Source organism: Amphimedon queenslandica, unplaced genomic scaffold (genome assembly GCF_000090795.2).
Source record: "Amphimedon queenslandica unplaced genomic scaffold, v1.1 AMPQUscaffold_13508, whole genome shotgun sequence".
Taxonomy (NCBI): domain Eukaryota; kingdom Metazoa; phylum Porifera; class Demospongiae; order Haplosclerida; family Niphatidae; genus Amphimedon; species Amphimedon queenslandica.
The window spans coordinates 487,842-509,508 of record NW_003546256.1 but is presented as its reverse complement, the minus strand read 5'-3'; the positions used below and the strand labels follow the sequence as shown (position 1 = coordinate 509,508).

At 35.6% G+C, this 21,667-nt stretch overlaps 5 protein-coding genes across 5 annotated transcripts in view; 3 read left to right on the top strand and 2 right to left on the bottom strand.

Moving 5' to 3' along the window:
* On the bottom strand, window positions 1-1,213 carry LOC100637743 (uncharacterized). The gene is made up of 3 exons (XM_003383631.3): window positions 701-1,213; window positions 348-636; window positions 1-241 (listed from the first exon to the last, which is right to left on the bottom strand). Exons 1-3 carry the CDS (start codon window positions 1,196-1,198, stop codon window positions 99-101), a joined length of 930 nt encoding a protein of 309 aa, XP_003383679.1. The 5' UTR covers window positions 1,199-1,213; the 3' UTR covers window positions 1-98.
* An 18-nt stretch (window positions 1,214-1,231) lies between these two features.
* Window positions 1,232-3,337, top strand: LOC105316552 (ribonuclease H2 subunit B-like). Its single transcript, XM_011411525.2, has 10 exons — window positions 1,232-1,524; window positions 2,037-2,099; window positions 2,145-2,252; window positions 2,300-2,370; window positions 2,434-2,545; window positions 2,597-2,664; window positions 2,727-2,832; window positions 2,878-3,023; window positions 3,074-3,133; window positions 3,177-3,337. Exons 1-10 carry the CDS (start codon window positions 1,296-1,298, stop codon window positions 3,267-3,269), a joined length of 1,056 nt encoding a protein of 351 aa, XP_011409827.1. The 5' UTR covers window positions 1,232-1,295; the 3' UTR covers window positions 3,270-3,337.
* A 445-nt stretch (window positions 3,338-3,782) lies between these two features.
* LOC100635639 (misshapen-like kinase 1) lies at window positions 3,783-12,473 on the bottom strand. The gene is made up of 29 exons (XM_020008613.1): window positions 12,418-12,473; window positions 12,260-12,362; window positions 10,844-10,909; window positions 9,794-9,850; window positions 9,697-9,741; window positions 9,518-9,647; window positions 9,317-9,378; window positions 9,168-9,258; window positions 8,154-8,226; window positions 8,052-8,109; window positions 7,600-7,654; window positions 7,457-7,538; window positions 7,300-7,381; window positions 6,598-6,751; window positions 6,393-6,421; window positions 6,263-6,339; window positions 6,135-6,216; window positions 5,996-6,079; window positions 5,902-5,950; window positions 5,641-5,693; window positions 5,449-5,578; window positions 5,254-5,396; window positions 5,132-5,204; window positions 4,959-5,059; window positions 4,756-4,908; window positions 4,611-4,686; window positions 4,441-4,521; window positions 4,106-4,245; window positions 3,783-4,053 (listed from the first exon to the last, which is right to left on the bottom strand). Exons 2-29 carry the CDS (start codon window positions 12,287-12,289, stop codon window positions 3,958-3,960), a joined length of 2,352 nt encoding a protein of 783 aa, XP_019864172.1. The 5' UTR covers window positions 12,290-12,362; window positions 12,418-12,473; the 3' UTR covers window positions 3,783-3,957.
* An 18-nt stretch (window positions 12,474-12,491) lies between these two features.
* LOC100635513 (solute carrier family 26 member 6-like) lies at window positions 12,492-17,881 on the top strand. The gene is made up of 21 exons (XM_020008618.1): window positions 12,492-12,648; window positions 12,811-13,082; window positions 13,768-13,878; window positions 13,984-14,180; window positions 14,234-14,398; window positions 14,546-14,767; window positions 14,862-14,944; window positions 14,993-15,140; window positions 15,189-15,302; window positions 15,368-15,445; window positions 15,503-15,598; window positions 15,644-15,750; window positions 15,807-15,864; window positions 16,017-16,175; window positions 16,226-16,242; window positions 16,375-16,413; window positions 16,460-16,535; window positions 16,588-16,642; window positions 16,706-16,818; window positions 16,867-16,935; window positions 17,764-17,881. Exons 1-21 carry the CDS (start codon window positions 12,551-12,553, stop codon window positions 17,767-17,769), a joined length of 2,283 nt encoding a protein of 760 aa, XP_019864177.1. The 5' UTR covers window positions 12,492-12,550; the 3' UTR covers window positions 17,770-17,881.
* Window positions 17,882-17,980: 99 nt separating this feature from the next.
* LOC100635385 (tubulin polyglutamylase TTLL4-like) overlaps window positions 17,981-21,667 on the top strand; it is a 6,372-nt gene continuing 2,685 nt past the window's right edge. Inside the window, exons 1-9 of the mRNA XM_020007916.1 lie at window positions 17,981-18,893; window positions 19,203-19,642; window positions 20,214-20,324; window positions 20,385-20,461; window positions 20,557-20,646; window positions 20,700-20,801; window positions 21,219-21,301; window positions 21,407-21,535; window positions 21,596-21,665. Of these exons, the coding sequence (XP_019863475.1) occupies window positions 18,256-18,893; window positions 19,203-19,642; window positions 20,214-20,324; window positions 20,385-20,461; window positions 20,557-20,646; window positions 20,700-20,801; window positions 21,219-21,301; window positions 21,407-21,535; window positions 21,596-21,665 (1,740 nt within the window). The 5' untranslated portion in view covers window positions 17,981-18,255. The remainder of the gene's footprint in view (window positions 18,894-19,202; window positions 19,643-20,213; window positions 20,325-20,384; window positions 20,462-20,556; window positions 20,647-20,699; window positions 20,802-21,218; window positions 21,302-21,406; window positions 21,536-21,595; window positions 21,666-21,667) is intronic.

Genomic DNA, 21,667 nt, shown 5'->3' with positions numbered 1-21,667 from the left:
TGAGAGGTGAATGACCATAGGAGGTTCTAATAATAATTATTATTTCTGACAAAAAATGATTTAAAATGATTCCAAAAATTAAAATGGTTCAAAACACGTCACATCAATATGTTTAAGAGGGTAAGAGTTACTAGCATCATTAGAAAACTCATACGATTTGATGGAGCACCACTCTCTCCTACGAGTATGCAATTAGACTCAGTACCATAACTTGAATTTGATTTTTCATCACTTACAGAAGCTAAAGAAATGAATAATAATAAAGATGATGATGATAGTGCAATAACAATTACATGTACATGCACATAGACTACAATGAAATTGACACAAAAACAATCGAGACTCACATGATCCAGGACATGCAAATGCCGGATATCCTCCATACACGTACTCCATTGTAACGTAAGAATATTCACCTTCATTGTTAATGGTGGCATGCTGATAGCTGGATGGCAAATAGTAAGGACAGTCTCTAAGAACGTTAGTACAGACCCCATAGCAGGGCTTTACAGGATTATACTGTGTACCATCACTCTCGATACCAAAATCTGCTGATTCCCTACTGCTTCTATTGCTTGTACTACTGTTCCTATAGAGATCCAGTTGAGTCATGCACAACCAATTAATGTAAGATATCTATAAAATTAAAAAAGAATATCAATAAAATATGGCGGTGGATGTGTATTGATCATTAACTCACTAAACAGAAGTTCTTATCATCGCAAGTGTTCAAATAGACACAGACAAGAGTCTGCGCTAGAAGAGTCTCAAATTTTGCCAAAGACTCACGAACCGACTCCATTTTATCACAAAACTGAGTGACAGTCATTGTCCTCCGGCTTGAGTTATCAGATGATGCGTCCTTTACTTCAATACGATACATGGTACTATATGTGGCATTTTTGAAAAATAATGAAGAACAGACACCTAGAGCACTGGAATTATATGGATCAGATATACAGCTTTCTATGTTGCTAGTGTACTCCAGCAGTGAGTTTTCTCCTTGTACAGCTTGACAAATACAACGACTAGAGCTATTAGAGTATGTGGTGGTTTGATACATTTCGGCAATTCTACTACTAATGTTGTTACTTTCACTTAATTCCTGGCCATTTTCCTCCTCTCTAATAGTGAGAAACAGCTCCTGACAATCATTCTGTACAAGGAAGAGAAACAACAGCGCTAAGAGGAGATACATTTTTCTTTTAGAGGCGTGTCTGTGGGCGTGGTCAATCTAGCTCTAGCTAGCTCCGAAAAAAATCTAAAAAAATAATAATTTCCAATACCCATCAAAAATGCTAACCAGAAATAGAAGTAAAAGTGTCTGCAGTGACGAGAGCTTATCTCAAGGCTCCCATAGTCTCAGTCGGGAGATTTCAAATGTTTCTGTGTCCAGTAGTACATTCGTAGACTCGCAGGATAGCGCTCCCTTATCTCTTATTACTGAGGATAGAGAAAGGAAACCTTCTAGTATTAAACACGCCCATCACTTATCCTCCTCTCAATGGGTTGTTATCCTTCCACGTAAGTAACATCATAGATATGCAACTGTTATGGTAGCATCTTTAAAATAATGAATAGATACGTGTGAATGCATTGCATAGTACATGGTCTCTGTTAAAAATTTTGTAAAAAATCCAATTTTGATCGGAATCAGCTCAAACTTTCTGCACAACATAAAAACATGTATATGTATCAGGAAAAATTATAAAAATGGAGAAATCTCGCCTAGCCATTTTTGGTAAAATTTGGCCAAAGTTCCTGTACTATAGTACAGGGACTTTGGCCTGATTTTGGAGTAACTTTAAAAATTTGCAAAAAATCTAGTTTTGATCAGAATTAGCTCAAACTTGCTGAACAATATAAAAACATGTATATGTATCAGAAAAAAATATAAAAAGAGAAAAATCTCTCAAATTTTTTTGACAAATTACCCTGTGCTATAGTAAAGGGTATTTTGTCAAAATTTTGAAGCAAATTAATGCTAAAATTCTGTGGGAAACTCAGTTTAATATCTATTTTTTATTATTTTCCAGGTGATGCACTAGGTGATAATAATGTCCAACCACAGTTCATTAAATATCCAGATCCTCATTCAGGTTAATGTCACACAAGTCATTTCTAATGTTTATTTTGATGATTAGGCATTTTACGACAATACTTAATATCAGCAGATCAGAGAAGAATATACGAGTTGAATAAAACAAGCTCTCAATACAGGTCTTGGTTTATTGGTGAATCGGTACAATCAGGTTTGACTTGTCCAGTGTAATTAATGATATTGAACGATGAGTTTTAGATGGAAGCTTCTATGTCTGCACTAAAATGGATCCTTTGTTTTTTATACTAGCTGCATTGCTATCTTCCAAAGTAATATTAATAGTGTATGATTAATAATTATTTTAGTGTGGGGGTGGGATCTTCTTTTAATAGAGCATTGATAAATTCACTACCCTTGATGCAATACTGGATCACTGCTCTCACTCGTACCTCATTGAAAACCTGGTCTCTCCCACCCAAATGAGCAACATAACTGACTCTAAAGGTATTTGTAGTTCGTGACACGGTTGTTGGTAATTGCATGGTTATGTTTCAGTGATACAAGGTGATGTGATCGTGTATCGATACAATAAAGAGAAGACATTGTGCTGGCTGTCAAAAAAGGTAAATGTGAATAATCAGGCTAAATTGAAGTTAATACTTTTTTCTTTTTTAATGTACAATAGGTCGAATTATTATCCAGTACGCTTAAAGAGCAAGGTATCTATGTAGGCAAAGGATCACAAAGTGTCCATTATGTCCGCAGTAATAAACAAACATCACTTGCTGAAGGTAATCATTTGAAATCATAATTTGTAATTTTCAGTTACCCTGTAGATGAGGAGTATAAGGAATATGCCAGTGGAATGATAAAGGATTATGTTCCTGCTTCACTTTGTGAGGATTTAGATGCCAAGTATCAATTAGCAGCTGTGGACCGCAAGCGTCCAATAGAAGATGGCAATGAACTACCAGCAAAGAAAGTGAGAATAAGATGAACTTATACAACCTTGTAATCCTTCACACATTATAGAGACAAATCTCTGAGCCTACTGAAGATTACAGTAAAGGTGTTAAACCAGTGGCAGTAAAAGTAAGTCGGCTAGTAAAGTATTGAGTGTTTTGATTCTTTACAGGTGGAGCCTAAACTCTCTGCCGCTCAAAAGGCTTTGGCTAAAGTGAACAAGAAAGGAATGAAAACAATGACCAGTTTCTTCACTAAAAAATAACACTTCACTTATTTTTCTTATTATATCATTATTACTATACAATGGAAATCAATAGGTCCTTATACTAAGTGGTTTTATATCAATAAGTTCAAGACAAAAACGTCAGAACTTGTTGATGTGACTTTTAGACTATAGAAATTGGCTATGTTTTGCCAGAACAGACAATGAAATAGATACTGAGTCCTTTCACACTCAGTGGTTTTTATAAGAGAATACAATGACAAAGACGTCTAGCACTACAACTTGTTGACGAGTTGCATCATGTAACACTATCAACATACACATATACGACATTATAAGCAACATGTTGATAGCAAATTGCTTCAATCTTGTATCTAATAATAGATATCTGTTCTATTTTTGGAACAAAATGATTACAGCAAAGTAACCACCAAAGTTGCTAGCAACATGTTATCTAGTGTAAGAATAGACACACTGGGCATATAGCAAATTAGCAAGAGCTCTTCAGGAGTGACTCTGATGAAATTGCCTTTTTTTAAAATGAAAGTTTTATTTAGTAGTAATAATATTTTTGATAAGAAACTTGAAGCACATCAAATAAACATCTTAATTGTAATTATTATTATTAATATTAAAATTAATATTATTATTATTATTATTATTAACCACTTCTAACAACACACTATGTCACTTCAATGAATACAAAAGTGTAGCAGATCCTTGCAAGTTAAGACGATGAGGAGGAACTTGGTACGAGGCTACGATTAAGAGCCATAAAATAAACTTGGCTATTAGAAGTTGATCGAATAGAAGCAAAAAATACCTAAAATAAGAACAATACGCTAAAACAACGTTTCTTTAATACTTGTACCCACTTTATCATTTCTTTCACACAAGAAACGAAGCTTTTGTGTCCTCTTGTGCATAAAGACACCATCCAGTTGACCGGACTCAACAGCTCTGATTTCAATTGCTTTAGATCCCCAGCCCATGACATGTGACTCACCAATGAGAGCTAAAAATAAAAAGTACATTGTACACTAAGAGTCCATTCTTATTTAGACAGCTCCACTGTCTATGCTGACAATAGCTCCCAGCATTATTACTACATGTAAGGGGGGGGGGAACTTGCTACTAAGTAGTAATGGATGAGAATAGTTTGAGTTACAAGTTGATGCATGTACATGTGCACCGGAATACAGGTACTTACCCACAGAAGAAGGTTCTTCTCCCCATTGAAGACGAGTGTCCTTTGTAGAGCGTCCCTCGCTATCAACATACACGCCTTCATCTAAACAAAAAAGATGTAATGATTGCTTTAATACTATACTCTCCAATTCTATGCATTCTAGCGACTGACTCTCCCTCTCTTTTCCTTACTATTGTGACAGAGAAGGAGTTCCGATGGTTTAGATGGAAGAGGGATAATAGCATGAGGTAAAATGGGACCACGGGCCTACAACAAGCAATAATGAGATCACACTGTACATGCACCACACATGTACATGTATTGTGCAACACTCACAGCAGCAGCGGGTATGTATATATTTTGTACGACGCCAGTATCCATATCAACAGCATGGAAACCACTAGTGGAAGCATACACGACTTTACTCTTACCACCAGGCATATGGACCATGTCTACCAGTATGGGCTTGTTTGGTAGATCAGGGAATGACTATAAAGAAATGTAGCAATGAATGATGTATATCACACAGGATATTATACCTTGAATGCCATAAATTTTGAATAAGGTCTCTGAGCCCAAGCATACACCTCCACTCCAGTTTTAGTTCCAATGACTAAATACTTCATCTTGTCAGAACGTGCTGTACCATATAAAGGGACAAGCAGTGAGTCCATGTACTCAGTCATTAAATAACACTGCTAATATCACTTACCAACTTTATAGTGAACGCAATGCTCCAGATCACCAACTGGCACAAACCCTTGCCTTGTGTGAGGACTGTCAAGCTACAAATTACACAATATTATCAATCCTTGCTGTGTCTCTGAAACTGACCTCGTGCTTCATGATTTTCTGCTTCAGCCAGGACAGGTAATAAATTCTGAGCTTGTTCTTGCGTCCGTTTATTCCAATGAGAACGTTCAAACCTTCTAATACATCAATCTGTGAAAACTTCCGTCTTGAAATGAGAGGGAAAACTAGACACAAATCAAAAAATATAAACGTTACGGATAGTCAGTGAAAGGTCACCTTTTCCGTGTCCGGAGCGATCCAGGAGCATTAATCCATTATCAGTCCCAACGAGCAGGTTCACACCCCATAATGCACCACACAATATCTCTGATGTGAATTTACGCTTGTATTTACGAATCTCTGGATTCTAATAAAGGGGATGGTTAATTGATGCAAGTACATTGTACATGTACCAGTAATTTCACTTACCATTTTTGTGACCTCAGCTTTAACTACTCCTCCATTCTCCCCTTGTCTACCACCTAAAGATCAAACAAGCAACTCTATAACTTATATATGTACATCTACAGTTTATGGAAGAATATAATACTGTATAATACTGTATAATACTGTATAATACTGTATAATACTGTATACATGTACAATGTATATGAAGCTACATTTTTGTGGCTCATAATGAATATACATGTAAACGTGGCAAAATGGCAGATTTTATATGCCACGGCTTACCAGATGCACCAATGGGACGTGGAACAGCTCCACCTGGTTTAGCACCTCCCTAATATAATTAATAACAGGTGAACATGAGTCGGTGTAATCTTACCGAGGGCTGGTAAGAAGAGAAGGGTTGATCTGCTTTCCTTTGCTCTGGTGAACTATCTTGCAGAAATGATGAACTAGGCTCAGACTATTATACACACACACAAAAGATTATAAAATATCAAAGAATTCCTGACACATACATCAGGTCTAATAATGAGAGTCTCTTCAGCATACTGGCTGAGTTTCGTATCCGTTGATGCTGTGAAATCATCGGAAGCTCCCCTGCAATCAAATAAATAAAAAGGAAGGCGGTCTCTCAATGACTCACTGTTCTCTTGTAGTAAGTATAGTGTCACCAGCTGCTCCTAGGATATCATCATCGTCATCGTCATCTTCATCTTCTGTCTGTTGTGTGAGTGAATTAAAAACCTCATAAAAAGCACAACTAGCAAACATACCTTGGGCTTTCCACCTGAACCAGTTGTGTCTATAAAAATGACACACTCATAATAAAGCATAATGACAATACACATGTACATGTACACGCGAATCTCTTTCGTAATTATAAAAAAACTGCATAGGATACATGTACATGTTCATTGCAGTTAAAGCAAGATTACAGTACAGTCAATCAAGGTACATGTACATGTATACCATTAGTACCTCCTCCTCCTTTCTTAATTGTAGGTTGTTCCAATGAGCCTTCTTCGTCTGAGCTCAAATGGTCGTCCATTACTTTCTTGCGCTTCATGCGATCAATTTGATCTTTCATTTGAATACGGACTTGACGCTCAGGGAAATCATTGACAAACGGATGCTACATGAGAGACAGAAAGAGAAAAGTAATAAAGAAAAATTGAAATGGGAAAGAAATGATAAAAACTTAAACAACTAACTCAGGTTTCCTGCATAGCAGCTTCTTGTCAGTAGTACAGGGTATTTTGACAAAAATCACAAAGTGAGAATTCTCCATTTAAAAATTTTTTTCTCATACATATACATGTTCTTATACTGTACAAAAAATTTGAACTGTTTTCGATCAAATTTAAATTTTTTATGAATTTTTTAAAGTTGCTCCAAAATCGGGTCAAAGTCCCTGTACTATAGTACAGGGATATTGGGCAAATTTCATCAAAAATGACTAGGAAAGAATTTTCCATTTTTATATTTTTTTCTGATACACATACATGTCCTTATTTTATATTTCAAATTTCAGCTCATTCTGATCAAAGTTGGATTTTTAATGAATTTTTAAAGTTAATCTAAATGCCATGTACTGTATTGTAGTGCTTGTCAGCTCATGAAGCTCATGCTGTTTAGCTTATGTAGCATGTTTTGTGTGGGAAACACTGAAATAACTCTTACCCTAAGTAATTCATCAGATGTAGGACGCTTAGTGGGATCTTTGGTCAAACACTGATCAATAAAACTAGTGAATTTGGGGGACCTACAAGCACATGACGCAGCAACAGAAAATAAACAAACATTAATACACATGTAATTCATTTAATGCATGACTTACCATTTCTTGGGCATTTTAAGACGTGGTGGAGGGTTACGAGGAATTAAAAACAGTGCACGCATTGGATGCATACTACACAATGCTGCAAGAGAGAGAGGTATAATTATCATGAAAGCACATCTCAATATGTCAATGAGACTTACGGGGCTCTCCTTCGGCAATCTCTATTGAAGTAATCCCAAGGGACCATTGATCACTCTACAGGTATAAATTAATAATAAAAAACACTGCATTAATTAATTAATCAACATTCAACATTAGATACAATATACATGTATGCGTATACTCTTAAGATATCAAGCAATTAAATTATTATAAATCATTTACAGCACTTTTCCTATACTACACAAGTACAATATACATGTATAAACTATACAGTGCATTGTCTACTGTACAACACTGCTGCATGCTCAATCGCTCATGCAAAGAATTAATAGCTAGTGAAGACTGCAAATATAAAAGAAATCTAGCAAAAAAAACATGTATACTAAATGTATAGGCCACAAAATGATTCCTCATTCCTTGAAAAGGTTATTTTACAATATTGTACCACTGAATGAGAATGGGAGTTGTCAATAGTGTGAGACAGACTTACCCTATAATCATATGTGGCATGGGGGTCTTGATCACAAGCAATAACTTCGGGGGCCATCCTATAAAACCATCAATACAAACTCATGACTATACTCCGTCTTACCAGTATGGGGTCCCTATAAATGTATTACGTTTTCCAATCGTTCGATCTAACTGAGCCGAAACACCGAAATCAACTGGAAAAGAATAACGAATAAGAAGATTATTATTACCATCATCATTGTATCATATTAAACAATCACAAACTAATAAAATAAAATATACAACTTTATACACTCAATACAACACAATAGATGATGATCAGGAGTATATATATAAGCATACACTCCAATGACTTCCAGGTAGAAATTTACTATGGAATGAGATTTATAGGTTTCTATTGTGATTGTCATGAGAAACACGATTGCCCACTGTACATTGTATGTACAGTATAGTACAGCTATGAATTCACATCAGGCATTGTTCATTGATGACATGCTAATAATGAATGCATCATTAATAATTGATTATTAGCTACATGTAATAATGAGTGAATGAGTAAGTGAGTGAGTATGTGTGTGTATCCGAGTTGATAATTTGCTTTTCTTAAGCTACTAATCTACACATGTGTATATATGCTTTAGCCCACACAAGGAATCAGCTAATTATTCAACCACAGGCAATCACAGTAGCGTCCTACATAGACACCCAATAGTAGTCCAATATACTATACAGGAATGAGGGGGTACACTTGTTCTGCCAAGCAAATTCTTTCATACACTCGAGAGACATAACATTGACAAGCCACAAGTCATTAAGTACTTCTGTTATGTACAGCTACAATGTAGGAACTACTGGCCATGCTCCACTGGTGATTGTCACACACACAAAAAAGATTATTGTGGTTTTAATAGGAACATACATGTGTTAATGTGGTCAACCAGATCAATGTACAATCGATAATGTACGATATGCTAAGCCATAGTGTATCTTCAATTTTTACCAAAGTGTGGGTGAATCGAACTTTTGATGAAATGATGGGAATTAAACCAAATTTAACTTCATCATTAATATAACATGAGACATATTCTAATATATGTGTACCTGCCTTACAAATCATTTATGTGCATGATCTTACCCAGTTTGATGTCAGCATTATCAGTTAATAAGACATTCTGTCCTTTGATATCTCTGTGTATGACTTTGTTTTTGTGGAGGTGGCTGAGACCCTATTGTTTATGAATGGATGGTAATATATCAATCAGTGCTAGAGCATATACTCCTCACCCTTAGGACCTCTCTGGCTACATATGCTATCCACTCTTCCTTCAGAGACCTTGTCTTAGTAGCTATATTAAAAAAATAATAACACATAATGTATATAAACAGCAATATCAAGAAGTGTATATACATGTACATGTACTTCTAATTATTATACATGTGTACATATACATGTACGTGTGTGTGTGTGTGTGTACTAATACTAACATTTGACAAGGTCTGTGATAGAGCCAGCACCACAGAATTCCATAACCAACCACAACTGGTCTTCAGTCCCGGGCTCACTCTTCTTCACAAAAGCTCCGTAATAGGTAGCAATGTTAGTGTGGTATGAATACTGCATGGGTACAGAATGTGACACAAACGCATAAAATGTGCTATTAAACCTTTCTCAAGACATCTACTTCCAAACGAATCTCCTCCTCTTCGTCCTATAAGTTATATTATAGACGTACATGTATCTTTTAAAATGCCTTTACAAACCTCTGTGACTTCCATGATCTTTATAGCTGCCAGCTGGCCTGTTTTAACATGACGCCCCTATACAAATAAGAAAAAATTTTCCTTCAAGCACATAGGATTTAAACAGAGAAAGATTAATATCTTTAGCAAAGTTCTGTTGTAGTTTAATGGAGCAGAACTACACACACAGCCTCTCTCCCTTTCATCTACATGTACATTGTACTTGTATTCTCTTATTATCTCCACTAATAAGATGGAGAGTATGATAAGGTAGGACTGTCTCTCTCTCACACAATCACACCCTAATACTACACATGTACAGTGTGTCTAATATTTGTGGTTAAAACCAAAGACTGGTTTTACTAGAGAGTAGTAATGAAAAAGTATGCCCCAACGTGACCATAACATGTTCAATGTGATCATGATATAATACACTATGGTATTGTATGGTGACCATACAGTATACTACAGTATTGTATGGTGGTGGTGTACAAATGTAATAATACATAACCAAGTTGATGTTAAGAGAAAAGTAAATGTGGATGATTATTAAGTACACATATGTCTCAGCATCTAAGACCACTATAGTCCACATGTGCATTAGTAAGAGATACATTATACCCAATAAAGGAGCGTTCATCTTACACAGTGTACACATACAGGTAGCAGTGATTGGTAATTCATACCACAAGAAAATGATAATGCTATCACCAAACGCATTGATATTCCACTCATATTACAACAGGTACAAGTATAAGGACAAGTACACCAGTATCAATAAAAATCATACAAGAAGAGGTACTAACATATTGTGAATGTACATGTATATATTGCACCAATTTTATCAGAGCAAAAAATCGTTCTAATATTTGATTTTTTAAACAATCAAATATATCAGGATTTGAGATGTACATGTAAGCTAGTGCCTAGTAACTCCTTCATACATGTACATGTAGATGTACAATCATATCAACACCAAAGCTGTTTCAACACTTGTTCATTAAACATTGGTGTAACGTACAGGGCAATAAACCAATTAATAATTCACAGAAGAGAAGCATGTGACTGTACCTTGAACACTTGTCCGTACGTCCCATTGCCGACCACTTCAATCAGTTCAAAGATACCCTCAGGATCCTAAATGATGAAAAGAGAGTAATCACGCTATAACTTCTAACATCTATAGACTAACAAATAATGTCTAATAAAGGCTAGCATACATGTTCATGTAAGGTAACATACAGGACATGAATATAATCACTATACACAATGCAAGCTAAGAATAAATGCACATGAACGCTGACCTTACAGAATTTAAAACCGTGAATGTTGTCACTCACACAATTAATGCTGCCATCAGCAATTTACAAATAGTCTTAAAGAAATTTCAATATACATGTACATGTGTATTTTGTGTAAAAGGCATGCACATAAAAATGAAGGTTTATGTAATTATGCCAATTAAATGTAATAATCATAATCATTAGAATATGCCCAAATTTATACTTTAATTAAGCGTCACTACATTGTTGTACATTGTACATAATCTGAGTATTGTGTATTAAGACTAAATTTAATCATGATAAACAACCTCTACTCTCTCTCTCTTACTCTTTTATAAATCTCAGTAGCTCTTTTACTCACTCTCTCTCTCTCTCTCTCACTTACTCTCTATTCAATTTCTTAAGTAAATACAGGAAAACAATATCAAACAATATTAAATTAAGGATAGTAATAACACACTAACAGAACCATAACTTGCACCTACTCTATTAATAGCAGTGACAACTAAATATACATCTAGATCACAATAAACCCCAATATAAAAAATAATGACAATTTCCTTTGGGAGAATGGCACAAACAAATGCAACAGCATTCAAAGGTTTGTTTCAGTTGTAAACTTTTGAAGTTACAAATAACCAACCACAGGTTCGTTGACTGTCAAACATTGAGAAAATGCTAATTTCACTACTTGAAAAGCCTGTATTACTCAAATTAATCAAGTTAGAGGGAAATCAGTGACATAAATGTGTATGAACTACACCATAAACTAAGACTTCTGAGGCAAATAATAAAGTAAGAGATACTTTCAAAAATTAACTGGGAATTTAAAAATTAAGTAGACCTTTAAAAGTTTGAAAATCTACCTTCGTTTGCACCCTACGCTTGAAGGGTGACATTATGCCCCTGGTAATTTACAGCAAGAGACAAAACAAATCAATTGATTCTGAGGGTGTACTGACAAAGAAAGGACAGGAATAGTTAAATGTGATGTCTTTGGGAACATGTGTTAAGGATTAGCGTCACCATGTACCTGATACAATAATATCACTAACATACAACCACCAACTTAAGATTCGGTTTTGCCCAAAGCCAAAAAAATGTATTAGGATCTGTATGTATCTAAAGCCCCTTGATCTACTACTGATAGATCAAGTGTCCCAGTGTGTGTATGCTTAGTGTGTGGCTCTGTGCTTTGACTGACTCTCAGCATCGATAAGTCAATAGAGTCCATGTTCGGGTGGTTTTAGTCTTCAAATAGAGAACAAGAAGACTTTATAACATGAGAGAAAGGAACTCTGAGTTGTCTAGAGGATGGATAGTGGGGAAAGATTAAGTACAGAAGCCTCTCCTATCACTTACTTTGTGTCCCAATGCTTCCTCCCTAGGTGCTCTCTATCCGCATTCAAGCTAATACCGTATTAGCTCTTAAGACGATATTATTTTCTAATTTAACAACAAGCCACGCCTTCTCATTAATAACCAAAGCAGCAAGATGGCTGCTCCAGACGACCTTGAAGAAATCGAGCTGCGGCCATTGGGAGAGGGAGATATTGAGGTTGATCCTAATGGCGAGAGTCCTGTATTGGGCAGGTTAGCAGGTTGCAATATATCAGCTGTCAGTCCTGCTCAAGACTACCCTACTATAGTGTCTAGTAGTTGATTGGCCGACTAACCCTTGTCTTACTACACTCTTGACTACAGTCACTACACTACTATCATATTGGTCTATTGTGCTATTTTTATTTTCTGCAGGCCAACTACAGAGCTCCTCGAGACTATTGTTAAGCATCCTGAGCAGATCTTAAGACCACCTGAGAGCAGAATGAAGAAGAATTGGCACAGGTCATTCATACCACCTGAACCTATTCTAACTGCAATCAAGGTCCCTTCCTCCAGGAGGGAATGCAAGTATTTCTTGTTCACTCGCTTCCCAATAATTGGCTGGTTGTGGATATATCAGCTTAAGTTTCTACTGGGAGACATTATATCTGGCATCACTATTGCTGTTATGCATATTCCTCAAGGTAATGGAGACATTTCTCTGATGTTTGTACAGTTATTTGCACCCATGAAAATGATTCTTTGTCTCTATTATTAAGTCTGCCATGCTCTACAATGTTGCTTTCATTTTTTCCAGCCTTTGATCATGCCTTGATGTGGTCTAGAGTCATGCAACATGGCTGCCTTGAATATAAAACATTTCTATTTCATTCAATGAGATTGAAATGAAGCATCAAAGGCTAGCAGCATGCTTCCTATAGCGTATGCTGATGGCAGCAATAGTGATTTGAGTGGATTTTAATTTTCATTGTGACCACTGGTCAAGTGTTTGCCATATCATATGAATACTAGGAGCAGGTGAATGTTAACAATGGGAGAGTGAGCAAGCATGAGCTACTGTATGAGCTGAACATCCCTATTATCAAGAGTAGATAATAATTAGAGGAGAGTGTCCTACTGGCTATAAGGTCTGCTTCATCACGGCGTAGAATTGAAGAGTCACATTCAGGATATTTCCGTATTTTATTTGAGTAGTTATAGGTATTGCTAGTTATTTTTGAATAACTACTCTAAAATACTGAAAATATCCTGAATGTGACTCTTCAATTCTACGCCGTGATGAAGCAGGGGGTATAGGCACAGTAGGACACTCTCCTCTAATTATTATTTACTCTTGCTATTATGTTATTGTTTTATTTGTATAATTAGGTCTGGCTTACGGATTATTGTCAGGACTGCCCGCAGTGTATGGATTATATGGATCATTTGTACCTGTCATTGTTTACTCGTTTTTAGGAACATCGAGACACATATCTGTCGGTCAGTTTAGATTATTTAGCTATACAATTATTCATAGTAATAATAGGAATATGTGTACATTGGTATTTGATAGACTTTTTTAACATCTTGCATCTTTTATTACAGGAACTTTTGCAGTTGTTAGTTTAATGGTGGCTAATGGTATCACTCACGTGCTTGAAAGCAATGAAGAAATGTATCCCTGCCTAAATGGCACTGAAAATAACGATATAATAGTCAGTATAAGTGGAACAGAGATGAGTTGTGAGGAGCTAAAAGTTAAAATAGCAGTTACACTTTCATTTCTCTCTGGAATATTCATGGTATGGTATGAGAAATGATTTTTTTTAATTAAATGATTATTATTGTGTTGTAGATAATTTTAGGATTATTTAAGTTTGGATTTATCACTATACTCTTGTCCGAGTCACTGATCTCCGGCTATACGACTGGAGCTGCAGCCCATGTATTTACTAGTCAAGCTAAGCATATATTTGGACTGGATATAGAACCAATAAGAACACTTTTTAGCATTCCTAAGGTATGTGTCCGTATATATATAAGTACACCAATATTTCAGAATAATTTAAAGTGCTCCAAAAGTCATGAGCAAAATAACTGAGGCTTAAACCCATTAATCGTGTACAGTCGTATAAAACTGATTGATTTATTGTTATATTTTCTTTAGATATGGGTGGAAGTATTTAAATCATTGCCGACCACTAATATTGCTACCCTACTAATCTCTATTGTTACCATCATCACTCTTATTATATTTCGTATTGTTGACCGTAAAGTTATTCGTAAGCTAAAGATACAATGCTGGTCTTATTCATCACAGAGGAAAGGCTGTTTCAAAAATAAAGATAAATTCAAGTGGCCGGTGCCATTACCTTCACAATTAATTGTCGTAAGTTGAAATATTTTTTCTGAAATTGTTATCAAAACTATAAGGATACAAAATTGCATAACTGAGTGCTGTGTGTTATTACATTTTACTAAAGGTTGTTGTCGGTGCTATTATCTCATATGCGGCTAGTTTTAGTCACAAATTTGATGTTAACATTATCGAGGAGGTCCCACTAGGGTAAGAAAAGAACCACACATCGTGAGTATTGCATTGATTCAATTTTAGGCTACCAAGTCCTAGCCTTCCCACTGTCTCATACATGATTCCTTTGATACAAGATGCTGCCGTCATATCTATTGTCACTTTTTCTGTCTCGATATCTTTAGCGCAAGTTTTTGCAAAGCAGCACAATTATACTGTGTCTCCCGATCAAGTAAAGAAAGTCTCTCTAAGATTTGATGTACATGCACATCTATTGCAGGAGTTTATAGCTTACGGTGCTATGAATTTGGTTGGGTCATTCTTTTCTTGTCTTAACACTGCTGGCAGTCTATCAAGATCAACTGTACAATCTGTCTCTGGCGGAAAAACACAAGTAATGCAGAGTGGAACTATTTGATACAATATTTTAAAATACATTTATAATAATAATAATAATAGTTAGTTGGTCTTATTTCATCAAGTATCATGCTCTTGGTGTTAGTGGCATTGGGTCATTTATTTGAACCGCTACCTAATGTAAGATATATACTGTCTATTTTTGCTGCTATAGTGTATGTGAATATATCATTTTAGGCTGTTTTAGCTTCTATAATATGGGTAGCATTGTATGGAATGTTCTCTCAAATAGTTGATGTCTGGAGATACTTCAAGCTATCAATGTCAGATATGGTGAGAAGTTGGTTTGGGTTTCATTTTAATTTCTTTATTTTCCAGTTCATATGGCTAGTTGTCTTTACAGCAACAGTACTATTAGGAGTGGATCTAGGACTAGGTATTGGTGTTGGTTTCTCTCTTGCTGTTATACTCTTTAAGATTGTCCTGTAAGGCTTATCCTAACTCCTTTCTAGAATTTATTTGTGTCATTTTATAATGATAGACCCAAATCATTAGAACTTGACCCTAAAAGCTATGATGATATAGCTAACAAAGAATTGGTAAGAAAATTTACTGTCAATTTATTTATTCACACTGTATGATTGCATCTACTGCTGCAAGTATCATGCGTTTTACTACAATAAAAATAAAAATAATTAGGCTCTAAAATTATTAAAAAATACTTCCTCATCAACAAGATGTTCTTTTTCAGATTACGAGACTTCCTGATGTTATCATTTATCGGTTCCAAGCCCCGTTGTGTTTTATCAATTGTAAAGTGTTTCAAGCTCGTTTAGATATTGTGTGTGGCATTGATAGAAGAGCATCATCGGACGATAAGCCTGGCTGCATTCAAGCATTGTTTTATAAAGTATGTTCAATCAGTTCTTACAATATTCATTTCATATCTCTTTATGGTAGATATTGAAAAAGAAGAGGTAAGTGGCAATATTTTTTTAACCTATGATTATTGTGTATGAATTTTTGTTTTAGATGTTAAAAATTTTTGTAATAACATAATGTGAATGCCTAAAATTTTGTATTAACTTTTAAACTTTTTGATTCTCTAGAGGAAATTGGAGCCCTCATTCACCTACGCATCCTGTCAAGTGAGTTTTTTAAATTTTATTTTGTGGTATATAATCATTATGATAGTAAAGTCCATACATTAATACTGGATTGTTCGTCAATCGGGTTTATGGATGCCATGGGAGTGAAAACAATGCAGCAAGTCAATAATATCAGTGACTTCAGTTCCTTGTGTTGTTATTGTAATCTTTTAGCTTGTTTTAGACTTCGACAAGTTTGGTATACAAGTGTTGTTTGCTGCTCTAACAAGTGTGTAGTAATAAATTATTAGCTTCTAAGCTCTGTCGTTATTTTCTGTTCTCACCTTCGCAGGCAATAATTATGCTATGCTAGAGAGAGTTGGGTTTTTTGATAAATGTGGTAAAGAGTGGATATTTCGTACACTAGATGATGCCACAAGGCATGCAACTGCTGGAGCTAAATTAGTATGTGGTATTTGGGACTCCTCTAAGAATTATTTCTATTACTTTTAGCGTCCTGGACATAAGGAGGAGGCATTGTACACTGTTACTAATCTGGAAGATTCTGAAGAACAGGCTAAGGTGTTTTTTTTCACTTTTAATTCTACCAGTCAAAAATAGACTTGGCTTTTATAAACTAAACTATATACTTGTACAATAAAGCTCCTGTGGCTAGTTTGTAGATGCACTCGTAGTTAGGGTTTCCCACAAGATTTTAGCATAGTCCTCATGCAGCTTTTTGCCAGTGAATTTTCAAGTTGTTCAGAAAAGGGTCTTTGGCCAAATTTTGCCAAAAAATGACTAGGAGAGGATTCTCAATTTTTATAATTTTTTCTGATACACATACATGTTTTTATGTTATATAGAAAGTTTTAACTGATTTTGATCAAAATTAAGAATATTTTATAAATTTTTAAGTTACTCAAAAACCAGGCCAAAGTCCCTGTACTATAGTACAGGGACCTTGGCCAAATTCACCAAAAATGACTAGGAGAGAATTCTCCATTTTTATAATTCTTCCTGATACATATACATGTTTTTATGTTGTGTAGAAAGTTTAACCTGATTCCGATCAAAATTGGATTTTTTACGAATTATTAAAGTTACTCAAAAATCGAGCCAAAGCCCCTGTACTATAGTACAGGGTCGTTGGCCAAATTTCATCAAAAATGACTAGAAGAGAATCCTCCATTTTTATAATATTTTCTGATACATATATATGTTTTTATGTTGTGTAGAAAGTTTCAGCTGATTCTGATCAAAATTGGATTTTTTACGGATTTTAAAAGTTACTCAAATGTAATGTATGCATTTCATGAAGCATGCTGTGGGGAATCCTGCTGCCTGGTAGCTAAAAAATTAAGAATTTGTCAAATTTTAGCTATGTACATTGACTTTTATCATTTTTAGGCATAATTCAGGAAATATTAATGAAAATCTAGAACCATGAACCATGATAATTATTTATGGTGTTATTTAATATTGTGATTGATCATGCTCAATAGTTGTTCATGTATTATGATTTATAGCTATTTTGTAAATAAAAAATAAAGTTATGCAAGTAAGTTCAAATGTTGTGTGTTACTTAAAATTGCATAATTATATGCAATAAAGAAATCCCATTTATGATCCCCTATAGTCTACTATTAAAGTTCTCTCTCTAGATAGTCTGGACAAATTTACTTGCTATAATAGCCCATGCCTGCACTATTGGCCTTTTCAAAAAATTGGAAATAAAATTAATTTTTGGATTAATGTAATCTTAGCAGGCATTTAATCTTAGTAATCTATGAAACTAAAGAGTTAAAAATTAACGTTTCTATGGTAACTGATAATCAACTGCAGTGAAGGCGTGAGTGTGATTCATCTAGCACTATCTATAAAGCATCCTTAGAGCTTATAATGCAAGACCCACTAAAGAGAAACAAAGCTTTCAAAGAGAGCTACCTGTCCTGCCAAGCACACAAGAAGTACCTCACTCCTTACAATGTAGAAACACTCATGACAAGCCTGCAGCAACTGAGGGAACAAACTGTCTCGACCTCAAAGTCCTCATCATCAACATCAAAGAAGCCAAGATCACAGGAATGCAGTTTTGTAGACTCGTACCTCCAATCAGCACTGCCTACTGTGAGTCACAAGCCATTAATCACTGAGAACAAACCATGGAGTAAAGGAGGAAGGATCAGTGAAAGACTCTCATTAGGAGAGAGTAGTACTCCCCGATGCAAGGAAGGAGAAGAGAGAGGTGGGCTATTGGGTGCTTCACTATCATGGGAGAAACCCTCCATGTCAACAAACACTGGGATATTGAGACCATTGCCTTCAATATCACACGAATCAGGACCAGCTATAGCAGACAGACCTCACTCCAGCAGTGGCTATTCCAGTTGCAGCAGAACAAGTACTAGCATGCATGAGATGAGAGGGAACACTAGAGCATCACTTCGACCAGACTTCCGCAAACTATTAGAAATGCCTCGACTAGAGCCTAGCATAATCCAGTCCCTCACTAAACCGTGCTCTGATCCTGCTACTTGGTGAGTATCAAAGTCTGAGTGCATGTACAGTACATGTTCTCTTCACCTAAGAGTTTCCCACAAGCATGCTAAGTGAGAGTATAGTAGACATGCACATGTACAGTAACTTTAAAAATTTGTAAAAAATCCAATTTTGATTGGAATCAGCTCAAACTTGCTACACAACGTCAAAACATGTATATGTACCAGAAAAATTTATAAAAATGGAAAATTCTTTACTAGCAATTCTTGAAAAAATAACCTGTCCATGCCAAAATCCTATGTACAACTCTGCTTTGTTTTTGTCTCACTCTTTCTCTCTCTGCATAGTAGGTTAAGTGGGTGTACATGGAATACAGAAAGCAAATCAAGCGAGCAGACTAGCCTATCAGACAGCCAAGACCTGAGCGAGGGAGAGGAGGAAGAGGAAGAGGAAGGAGAGAGTGACAGCGGATGGCTAGAAGACGAAGACGATCTAATGTCAGACCTAGGAGAAGATGGCATAGGAATAGAGGGATCACTCTTGTCACGTGGGACCTGGGAATTAGAAAGCATAGGAGGAGAAAGCCATGAAACAGATAGTGGGCAATTATTAATTAATGATCACCTCTCACCTCATAGTGAGAGAAGAGGAATCTGCACCAGTGCAATGATCCCAGCTAGAGTCTGTTATCCAGGAGAGAAGGAAGGTGGTGTATCACCAGCTCTTACTCCCAGTCTTTTCCCTAACCGTCAACCGACAATACACTTTCCACTGCCAAAAGAAAATTGTAAGTTACAGCACCGGACAGGTACAAGTTGACAGGTACAAGTTGATGCATAGCCGCAATCTGCCACATACTAAGATAATACGCCAACTACTACGGAAACTACAAGTATTTATTCTAGTGTATAGTTATTATAACGAGTATACTAGTCCATTAGCTAGTGAGTATATTGTTAGTGTATCATGTACTAATATCAACAAACTTATGTACATTACATGTTACAGGCGCTAAAACTTGCACAAACTACAAGTATTTATGCTAGTGTATAGTGTATTGAGTATACAGTGCATGTATAACTACTCCACTATCTAGTGAGTATAATTATTGTTAGTGTATAGTGTATCATGTACTAATATATGTACATTACATCTTACAGGCGTTAAAACTTGCACTCCGTTAAATGCACTTTGCCGTCAACTTGCACTTTGTTGTCAACTTGCACTTTGTTGTTGTCAACTTGTATCTGTCAGGTGCTGTGTTTGAGTAATTAAATTTCTAATTAATTAATACTCAGATTTACAGTAATTAATGCAATCTAATAATAATAATATTGTTATTATTATTGTTTTTCTAGATGAGGAATTATCCAGTAAAGACAAGTTACTACTGAAGTGGAAGCCTAGCACCATTACACCAAATGTCATTAAGCATACTTTAAACAAAGTTGGATTTACATACACATCAAGTAAGCATAATATTCATTCATTCATTACATGTAAAATGAACATTAATCCACTAATTACAGAGGCCTCAGAATGGATCGGATACTGGGGAAAACACATGAAATCAGAAGGTTTCAAGACAATATTACCACATCAAAAAGTACACTGCAAGAGAGAGAGAGAGAGAGAGAGAGAGAGAGAGAGAGAGAGAGAGAGAGGGAGTTAATGCTGTACTACATGTACATTGTGCAATAGGTGAATCACTTGCCTGGTTCTTTTCAAATTGGTCGTAAGGACAGATTGTGGAGAAACTTGTCAAAAATGCAAGCACATTTTGGGAAGAGGGTCAGTACATTAATTGTACAGTGAATAAAAAACAGTATTGTCATTAATATTAGGATTATGATTTTGTTCCGTTGACATTCGTATTACCAAGTGATACAAGGTCTCTCAAGAGAACGTGGGAAGGAACACACAGACAAAAATGGATCATAAAACCAGTCAGAACACAACCCACACACTTAATGAATTCCAATACATGTACATATCTACTCTTAATAATTAAAACTTTAAGACTCTAAGTACGTACATGCAGACCCTAATATAATAAAAAAATAAAAGCCTTTCTACACTAGCACTTCTAATGCGCATTGAACTGGTTTGGAACCGGTTCCAGTCATTCCACACCTGATGCTCGGCGCCAAACTACCTCCATATGTGGTTTGAATGGCATTCAATAGATAACCAATGGCAGCTGGATCAGAAATGCTATAAAAATATACATGATCCTGATGATAGTGTGGAATCACTTGATGTGCATTCAATGTGCATTGATGACTTCTGGAACCAGTTCAAGTGTAGAAAGGCCTTTAAAAAGAGTACAATGTAATACATTATCTCTTCATTGTATACCATAGCCTGCATCAGCAAGAGGCATTGGGATTCAAGTAGTACACAAGTGGTCGCAAATACCAAAGAAAAGGCCACTAATTGTACAAAAGTAAAGCACATGTACATGTAATGAAATTTAGAAGTTTAAAACTCTCAAATTCATAATTAAAAATTATATTGAAACTTCTTTCTCTCATACAATCTACACACGAAGGTACATCTCTGATCCATTTCTCATTAATGACAGCAAGTTTGATTTAAGGATTTACGCTTACGTTAGCTGCATTGATCCATTAACCATATACCTGTATCGCGATGGACTGGTTAGATTTGCTACTAAAAAGTTAGTTTACTCATGTCTATAAATAATGGTACCATTTTTGTTTTTATTGTTGTACTGCAGATACTCACAATCAAACAGGACATTGTCAAATCGATTTGTGCATTTAACTAATTACAGTGTCAATAAAAAGAA